Raw genomic sequence first — 10,326 nt, 5'->3', positions numbered from 1 at the left:
TTTTTTTTTTTAACTTGGGGGAGGGTCCCTCCTAACATTCCTACCAGACCTAAAGGGTCTGGTATGAATTGGAGGGGGACCTCACGCTTTTTTTTTTTCTCATCTTCTTCAGACTGTAAAAAAAAAAAAAAATTCTAATGTCACTTTGCTGCTAAGGAAATTTCGTCCAATAAACAAAATTTCGACCGGACTACAGCTAACGAATTTCGTCCGAATCCCGAAATGAATTTAATTGTGGACCCAAATCCGAAAAACGAAATATGCAAAACGAAACTAAACTAAACACATTTTTTTGCTGGTGCACATGTCTAGTACATAGCACACTTAATGTTAGACTGCAGTGAATATAATATTGAGTACATATCAGTTTGTTTTTGTTCTTTTAAAATTATACAGGTATCAGTATTGAGACTCACATTAAAGTGTATGCCTGGGCAAAAAAAATAGCATACTCAGTCACTACATTTCTGCAAAACATGCACATTTCCCCATGTTATCTTCCTTTACAAATGTGGCACAGACAGAACAATACCTGTAGTTCTGCCAGAAATGCAGTGTGCTCCTAACTTCTAGTTTGGGATCAGAACATAGTGCCTCAGCTGCCCTTAAATCCCAGGCAGCACGATCAGCTCTAGCTACTACCCCTCTGCCATCCCCCCGCCCCCCGTCCTACTCCATGTGCATGCATTGATTTCTTTATGTCTAGTGATTTCTAGTGGTGCTGCCTTGACTCCCAACAGCCTGCCTACAGGCTGTGTGTAGCAGAAGTGCTCTTGGGAGATGTAGTTCTGAGTTGTGCCAATGTCTATAGGAACTGAGCTTCCACCAGTTGCCTATTAGGAAGCCTGGTGATGAAGGTCCAGGGTAACAATGAAAGCTTTTTCTCACTACAGGAACAAGGTAAAAAAAATAAAACTCGTGGCCTTGCCCTTTCAACCTATGTTCATAATTTTGTTGTTACATTGTATCTTTTGATATGCAGCTGCACTTCGTTTATTGTTCCAAATTCTTCTTTCGCTTTACTTCAATAAAAATTATTTGAAACAAAAACTTAAAAATGTAATCCTGGGATATGCCTTAGAGTGCAAGAGGGAGGTTTGAAGGTACAATTGGGTAATGCACGGACATGCATTTTAAAATGAGTGAGGTTTCTTTATTGATATTTCTGGCAGCCCCATTATATGTATTTGCCTTGCCCTGCCTTTCCTTGCTCTGTGTTGTGTTTCCACTGCATGGATGAGACCTGGTAGTGATCGAAACCATGCTTCACTGTCCTCCGTCAGTCTGTTTTAGCAGTTTAAACCCTTATTACGCCTCTCCCCTGTTTTTGCCCTTTTCCAGCACTACAGTCTTATGTGCTGACAATCGCTGTATCATAGACCCCCTATGTTTTTTCTCTCAAGCTAATTTCTTCATTAATTAATGATAATTTATCTCGAAGAGTGACTAAAGTCTCCCAGCCTAGCAGAGCAGTCATCGTGGAAGCAGCTTTCCGTTCCAGCAGTATTTCATGTACATTTTGCCTCCGTGCACTCTAATTGCAGGTGACTACAGTACGAACTCATTAACGGCTTGCCTTTGACTTGTCATGTGGTTGAGTTATTGCCGCGCTGCCGAGCGGTGATGAATATATAGTCTTTTCGCTGTCTATGGGGAGAGAACAAGGCCTGCATCTTGCTTGCCAGCTGGTCTGTATCCAGACATAATATAATCATGAGAGAGGCACGCTTTGGCACTGTAATAGCGAAAAATTGTGTTTGTGTAAGGAATAAAATATTAGCCACACATACCCCTTCAAGGGAGAAAGACTGGAAAGCCTACAGGAAGCCAGCGTAGTCCCTTTTCTGTGATGTCCTTGCTGTCCTATCAAGTGGCTGGGGTAAATCAGGGTCTGGAGTGCATTGGGCTGCTGGCTGGTTGGTGCTCAGGGCTTTGTAAAAAGAGAATTATTAAAGGATATGTTGTTTGCACACATCTGACTGACGGAGCTTTTGCCTTGGCTGTGCTCCTTTGCAGATACCCATTCCCCACAGTGTTCAGCAGCTGCAGCAAGAAGGACTTGGACAGCAGCCTGGAAAAGGGAGTGGGCATGTGTCTCTACAACATGCCCGAAGTTACAGAATCATTTGGAGAAAAGAAGTGTGGAAACGGATACGTTGAAGAAGGAGAACAGTGTGATTGCGGAGAACCAGAAGTAAGAGAGTAGAACAAGCTGTGTACAAATTGGCGGCATTGTACTGGAAAATCCATTCCATCAAGCTTATTTAGTACGTGAAAGAGAAGTGTGCAATGTGCAGTAACCCATTGCAACCTATCGATGGTCGCATTTTACTCATCTGACTGTAGTAAACTGGAATTTGGTTGGTTGCGTCGGGCAACTGCATTTTGTATAGATAATACTTGCACAATTTTGAACAAGCCAGTATGCGCGCATCAGATTGCTGAAGTAAAATAGCCACACAGTAGAAATATACAACATTGCTTTTATTTCATGACATCATGCAAAACGCAGTGGTGTGCCGTTAGCCTGAACAGGTGGTCAGAACGCAGCATTCATTAGCCTAAATAAACTGGGCTACAGCACATTGTTACTACAGAAGTTACCATACATATAAGTGTATGTTTAGGCAAAATCAAATCAACATATTCAGTACATTTCTACAGTATACCCACATTTGGCCATGTTTTGCTTCTCTGAAAGCAATACTAGTACAGAAAATTACCTGCTGATCCTGCCAGAGAGCACATAACTTCCTGTAGTGAGCTGACAACTCTGCCTTTGCTGCACCTAAAGGGTATCTATGTTCAAAAACGAAAAATAAATCTGAATTTCTGTATTGAATTTCCATAAGGTCTATCCCACTCCTAATAACCAGATCCATCTGGAAGCTTGTAAACGTATTGAAGATGTCCAAAGGATGCACTTCCTCAGTGCACTGGCCCAGTTTCGCTCACGGCCCTTTGAATATGTAGTTCCTTGTGTCACCTCTCTAACTAAGCCTGCTGTCTGAGCTACAACTTAAAGTGACATTAAACCCTCAGATTTTTTAACATAAAACAATACTGTAATGTGTGCCTTACTGTAATTAATGGTTGTTTCCCTTCTCTTTGCTGCTCTTCCTTTTAAATCCTTATCTCTTCTCATGCTTGGGGAGAACTTCCCTTTGCAGCTGAGTGCCTCTTCCTGTAGTGCTGGCTCAGGTTGTGAACCTTCACACAGACACCATGTATCCATTCCAGAGACAAGGCAGTCTGCTGCAAAACAGAAGTTCTGCCCAGCATGAGAAGAGAGAAGGATTTAAAAGGAAGAGCAGCAAAGAGAAGGGAAACAACCATTAATTACAGTAAGGCACACATTACAGTATTGTTTTATGTTAAAAAATCTGAGGGTTTAATGTCACTTTAACATCTGAACTTTCCACAATGTAACATCATCATTGCTTGCTGGAAGCAATGCATGATGGGATTTGAAGTCATGAGAAATGGAGATTGCATCATATCAAGCAGCAGGCAAAGAGATGGAAAGCACGCTGGGAATCCAGGAAGTTGATGAAAGTAATGGGGTGTCAGAAAGCAGCACTCACTACATGAAAGTGATTTTTGTCAAGCTTTGATACTCTCATATGTATTCCTATTATAATATTGTAACAGGAGAGGATATGCTGGGACTTTACAACTCCTTTAAATCCCAAGCAGTGTTGCCAGTTCTTCCCTGCTCGACTACAGAACGCATCCTCCTTATGGTATGGATACGAGGAGGAGATGTTCTGTAGTCCAACAGGGGAAGACTCACACAGGTTTGACAACACTGCATGGCATTTTAGTGCAGCAGAAGCAATGTTTTCTGTTGATTACAGGAAGTGAGAAGCTCACTAAATCTCTAGCAAGATCAACAGGTATTTTTCTGTACTTGCCGCCTTTTGAAAGAAACAATCAACATGGGGAAATGTGCAAGTATTACAAAGATTCACTGCATTTCTTTTTTTCTTTTTACCCAGATGTACAACTTCCTTGGAACAGGCTAGAGGCATTAGATGTACATGAACAGTCTGATTACAAATTTGCCTTTCTCCTTCCAGGTTGGCAGATAGATGATCCTTTTTAACTATTTTTCCACAAATTGTAAGATTTTTTTTTTACCCCAAAGGGCTAAATCAAGGCCCATTGAACACCAGAGAGAGCGTGATCAAAGTAAACTGCTAAACTAGCTTTAAATATTTACTGCGATCAGTGTATCGCCTTTCCAGCCATTTTGAATGGCATCCAAGGCACCTAGGCATTGTACTGCAATGTACTTGCGTTCTCTTTTACCACATCGCACAGATATCAACATTCTTTGTGAGGTGGTACATTGGATATAATGCTGCATGTGCAATTTTTAATGTTCTTTTTGGGGTGTTGGTAGCCCATTCAGAATTGGCAGGTTGGGTATAATGTGCAAATACTGTACATTTAAAAAAAATCTGGATGTATTCCTAAATGCACAGAATATTACTGGATATTGAGTTTTTATAGGTATATTAAGCATCAGAGATTGTTGATATCCAAATATCCGATTACCTTATGGGATCAGGAAGAACTTTTTTTTATCCCCTGTTGGAGCAAATTGAACCATGCTTTATAGGTTTTTTTTTTTGCATTCCTCTGGATCAACAGGGGGTAATTGGGGACACAGCGTTCTGTTCAGGCTTTTTTTTTTTTCAAAATATCTCTATAGGTTGAACTCGATGGACATGTGTCTTTTTTCAACCTGCACTATGTAACTATGTACATTATCTGCAATGAGCTGATGTAAAGGGAGCCTTATTTTAAAGTTCATTCTTTCCTCTTTGCTTAGTGTTCCTAAGTGGGGTAAGGGAATTCGAATCACAGTAGTGCAAGTGTAACACAGTTGAGTACTGTACATTATACTTTTTTAATTTGCAATTTCAGTTAATTTTTCAGGATATTTAGGTGGGGTATAAAAGTGTTAGTATGAGGATCACAACAAGAATAACATGGATCTTTTGCCTCTCATGTAACTGATGAGAGAAGTGCACATTGGTGGCTGGCCAATAAGTTATAGCACCAGTATGGCTTCTTATACAGAACTCTCTCTCTTCTTTTTTTCTCTTATGCATTCCTGCAGAATATGAAAGGTAAGAAGATTCTAACTTGGTTAATGCGTAAATGTTTTGTACAGGTATGCAAAAACAAGCACTTAAAATTTACCCTGCTTCCTGATTTTAAAGAGGGACTATAGCCAAAACTGGATAGTGGTAAAGGTTTAGTCATTTGTGCAGAGCGGTAGCTAGCTGCTTTTGCGCCTGAGGCAAGAACAGAAAAAAATTCCCTATTGGGAAGTTTTGCCCTCCCTTACTGTCGGGACAGAAAGTGATTGGTAATCTCTCCAGTGGGTGCAGGGCCAGATTTCCCACAAGGCCAACCGATTCCCGGCCTTGGGGCAGCAGGGACTAGAGCGGCAGCAGGTGTGTGGAATTCCTATCTCCCAACACCCGGGACATGCGGTTCCGGGCGCCGAGCGGGTAGTTGTTTTCTTTATTTAGCCCGGCTTTGGGCAAGCAGGGCTTAATGTACAGCGGGGAAGCTGCCGCTTGTTTTGTACAAGTGATCTCAGTGAGGTTGCCAAGGTCACTTGTATGCAGCCTGCATACAGGGGAGCGCCTTGAGGAACCTGGCATTGGGGCAGCAGAGAGAATAAATCCGGCCCTGTGTGTGTGCACATGTAAGTAGCATGCAAGGCACAGACCCCCCTGTCTGTGCCTTGCTGTCCCGGTAACGACCCATTTTTTTTTTTTTTTACTGGTATCACAGAAACAGGAAGTGAGGGAAAAGCTCCCCAGGGGGGTCACAAATAAGAGAAAATGTAACTCTATCCAGAATCTACAAATGAATATTGTTGGGTTAAATGTAAAAAACCTCAACAGTAAAGAGATCTGGTTGCCTGTGCAGCCCTAGGTTTAGTTCTTTGCCCATCTACTAAAAAAAAAATACATTATATGTGTTCCTGTTGGAGAGGTTTTTATCCCATTTTCTGTATCTGTGACCAAACAGGAAGTCTGAGGAAATTTCACTAGTGGGAACACCGGCAAAGGTTTAACCCTCCGTTCCTTTATTGAAACTAAAAGAGTATGTTTTGTAATCATGACATTTCAGCCTTCTCTCACTTGTATTCATCTTTCTGAACTGTGCACCCGTGCATCAGAAAACACCCCACTTTTTCGAACATATTACCTATCTTTTTTTATGAAATGTTTGTGAATTTTCTTTTTTGTCACATGCCCCTTAGTGTTAGGATTTCCGCAAAAAACACTTTTCAATTATAAATAGATACATTTATCCAATCCCTCAGTACAGCCGCCCCCTCGCCCTTGATTTTTAAGCTTTGGTTTGTAATTTACATGTGTCTTTCCAGGAATCTTCCGAGGTTTTTCTTGCTGCGTTCACTGAGCAACATAATTTTCAGGCTCTATTGGAAGACCAGTGAAAATATCAATTTCAATTTTCTTTCAATGGGGTTAGCAACGTGAGAATATGTCTGTGAACTTGTGAACTAGAAAATGATGGAGAAAGTTAATTTCTGGCGAGGGTCTCTGTGTGTCCTGTATTATTATACAGGAGAAAGGCTTTGTATAGTTTCTAATCTCTGAAGGGCTGCCAGGCCAGGGTGGGGTCAGTTGGACACGTACAAGTAATTGCTTGGGCAGCATGACCTAGCATATAAACTAGTTCGATTATGTGTTTATGGCCTTTACCCGCGGTTCCTTTTGTTTGCTTTTTAAAAATAATTAAAGTGACAGTAAACTCAGAACTTAAATCATAAAAATACATTCAAGTACCTTAACTATTAACAAAAATTTATATTTTTTGAGTCACTTGGCTGTTGGTCCTCAAATCATCTCTGAATTGGTGCTGACACTGTCCTTCCTTCTGGAGGGTGGCTACTTTTGTTCCCCATGGTCCCTGTGGGTGTTGTAGAGTAGCCACCACTCTAAGCTCACTCCCGTATTGGACTACAATCTCATGTTTATTTTTACTATCCTGTATTGAGATTGTAGTCCATCACGGGAGCGAGCTTGGAGCGGTGGCTACTCTACAACACCCACAGGGACCATGGGGAACAAAAGTAGCCCCCCTCCAGAAGGAAGGCCAGTGTCAGCACCAATTCAGAGATGATTTGAGGATCCGAGTCATACACAAATGAGATTTTGTTAAAAGTTAAGGTACTTGAATGTATTTTTAAGATTTAACTCCAAAGTTCAGTGTCACTTTAAAGATAAACTCCAGACACAAAACTTTTATTCAATTTTCTGTAATACCCACAAGGGATGTAAACCAACTTTGTGTGAGCCAAATGCCTTTGCAAATTCACGTATTACTTTGTAAAAGTAGAAGTTACATCAGCGATATGCTGCATATAGCCAGTGCAGAGCTGTGGGAGGGACCCAGCAGGCACCACCCACTACAGGATGCCTGCAGAAAACTACAGGAGGAGGCAAGGACAAGACCAGTCAGCCTGCAAAATGAGAGAGAGCAGCAGTGACAGGTCTTTATTACAGGAAGATCCTGCACAGAGGCAAAGTTTCACACGGGATTACTGCACAGATCTGGAAGAAATACACAAAGCCCATCAAGATTTAAGGAGGAATACAGATGACTCTTGTATTTAGACAATAATTTGGTTATTCTGGAGTTCAGCTTTAATGGTAACTATTGGCCCAGCATGTTATTCAGTATGGGCAGTGCATAAACTGAGCATATAAAAAGCAATCCAGTAATGGATAACTTGTAAGTAACAGTAATGAGATAAACCTCTCCCGAAAACTGAGCGGCATTATTTACCCGGGCTGAAATTCTGAAAACAAATTTTAGATGTTAGTAAATGATGTATATTCAGAGAGGCATAACCCTTTTTCTTGGCTCTGCCTTCACTGGCCATCTTGAAGCACTTAAATGGTATGAATTAGGAGGAATGGAGGGGTTTCCCTCTTGTGGTGAGTACAAAATACCCAGCTGAATGCTGATGGTAGAACATTCTCTTTGTAGATCATGCTTTAGCGGTGTTCTGTAATTCTCAGTGGCTCAGTCATTGTTCTCTGACTCAGCAACGAACTCCGGCTATTGTGTGACAGCTCTTAAAACAAAACTCCTGGCAGGTGGAAAAAAAAACATTCTGCAAATAATTGCTTATGTATTCAAGAAAGCTCCATAGACTCACCACTCCATTCTAAGTTCCGCTGCGATCAGTCCACATTCTGGGTGCAGGCTGTAGTATGCTTCCCACTTGTTCAAACGAATCATCAAAAGATCAGCTTCACAGAATTAGTATGAGTGCAATCCAAAAAAGCATTGAAATAATCCAAACAGATTCCAAAAAAAGTAAGATAATCAGAGAAAGGTCAAAAGGTCACATTTTTGCTGTGGGGCCCCGTAATCGGTAGTTACGGCCCTGCATGTAACGCAGCAGGTTTTCAGATCAGGAAAGTCATTCAGAGGTTATCTGCACATTTTACTGAGTGAGAGTTTTAAAACTGAACTCCATAATAAGCAAATATTGTCTAAATACAAGAGCCATGTGTATTCTTCCTTGAATCTCGGTGAGCTTTGTGTATTTATTCCAGATCTGTGCAGTAATCCAGTGTGAAACATTGCCTCTGTGCAGGAGCTTCCTGTAATAAAGATCAGGCACTGCTTCTCTCTCTATTTGTGCGGGGTGGCTGGTCTTGTATCCGCCCCCCTACTGTATTTTTCTGCAGGCAGACTGTAGTGGGTGATGCCTGCTGGGTCCCTCCCACAGCTCTGCACAAGCTATATGCAGCATATCGGTGATGCCAGGGCTAACTATACAAGGTACTAACTGGACTTTCAAAGGCATTTGGTGCACGCAGAGTGGATTTATATCTGTTGTGGCTATTGAAGAATATATTTAAATTACATTTTTTTGTGCCCGGAGTTCAGCTTTAAATTTAAAAAAGGTCAATATGACAGCCAAACAACTAGCAGTTTCTAACGGTGAGGACAGCAAGGGCAGGTTTCTCAAGTTAAAAGTTCCTTTTTAACAATTTAGTGCACTTCTAAAACACTTTGGCTACTATGATGCATCCAGGCAAATGTAATCTTTCTTTATAATTCATTAGGAGACACAGCTGCTGCTCAAAAAGATCAATTTAAAGCCATTGGGTTATAGTACCATCTGCAGAAGTGGAACACTAGGTGCAAATAAAAAGCAATTAATGGGAACAGCTCTCTCTAGTGGTCTAAACAAGTCAAAAGAGTCAGTATATTTTGCCCGACCCTCATTTTGAGTACTTCTTGTGGAAATTCTACTAATTCTGATTACTTTATTGATTAATGGCTGTGTCTGTAATAAATGATAAAGAAAATAGAATGTTCGGTAAAATTCATTTCTCTGAGTTCATTAAGAGACAAAGCTCCCACCAATTGTTTATTGATTGTGTTGGCCTATTGCCAATGTTGTTTGATTTCTTCTACTGCGTTCTACTAGCTAACTCTTTCTGAATGTTGTGGGGTTAGGCAACTAGAAGGAGCTGTCTATCAGGTTTTCTTTATTTGTACCTAGAATCATACTTCTGCAGATGGCACTATAATCTGCTGGTTCTGACTGATCTTTTAGTCAACAGCTGTATCTCTCTATACATGAGTTTTGCGGTGAACACAAAAAGAATTCTGCAAGAAATAAGTAATTCAAGGATTGCAGAGGTCAAAAATAAGTAAAGAAGATGTGCAGGGGTCAAGAGTAAGTAAACACAGAGTGCAGGGGAGTAAGTAAAGCACAGCGTGCAGGGGAGTAAGTAAAGCACAGCCTGCAGGGTAGTAAGTAAAGCACAGCCTGCAGGGGAGTAAGTAAAGCACAGCATGCAGGGGAGTAAGTAAAGCACAGCGTGCAGGGGAGTAAGTAAAGCACAGCGTGCAGGGGTCAAGACTATGTAACGCACAGAGTGCAGGGGTCAATAGTATGTAACGCACAGAGTGCAGGGGTCAGGAGTATGTACAGCACAGAGTTCAAGGGTCATGAGTATGTAAAGCACAGAGAGCAGGGGCAGGACTAAGTAAAGCACAGAGTTCAAGGGTCATGAGTATGTAAAGCACAGAGAGCAGGGGCAGGACTAAGTAAAGCACAGAGTTCAAGGGTCATGAGTATGTAAAGCACAGAGAGCAGGGGCAGGACTAAGTAAAGCACAGAGTTCAGGGGTCAGGAGTATGTAAAGCACAGAGTTCAAGGGTCATGAGTATGTAAAGCACAGAGTGCAGGGGCAGGACTAAGTAAAGCACAGAGTGCAGGAGTCGGAGGTCATCTGAGGTGTG

At 41.4% G+C, this 10,326-nt stretch overlaps 1 protein-coding gene across 1 annotated transcript in view; it reads left to right on the top strand.

Moving 5' to 3' along the window:
* Positions 1–10,326, top strand: part of ADAM12 (ADAM metallopeptidase domain 12) — a 392,267-nt gene that overhangs the window by 292,106 nt on the left and 89,835 nt on the right. Inside the window, exon 12 of the mRNA XM_018558790.1 lies at positions 2,017–2,194. Within this exon, the coding sequence (XP_018414292.1) occupies positions 2,017–2,194 (178 nt within the window). The remainder of the gene's footprint in view (positions 1–2,016; positions 2,195–10,326) is intronic.

Source organism: Nanorana parkeri, unplaced genomic scaffold, assembly GCF_000935625.1.
Source record: "Nanorana parkeri isolate BGI_ZX_2015 unplaced genomic scaffold, ASM93562v1 scaffold2, whole genome shotgun sequence".
In the NCBI taxonomy this organism is placed as follows: domain Eukaryota; kingdom Metazoa; phylum Chordata; class Amphibia; order Anura; family Dicroglossidae; genus Nanorana; species Nanorana parkeri.
Note: the sequence above shows the minus strand (reverse complement) of the source record. Positions and strands in the feature narration are given on the sequence as shown.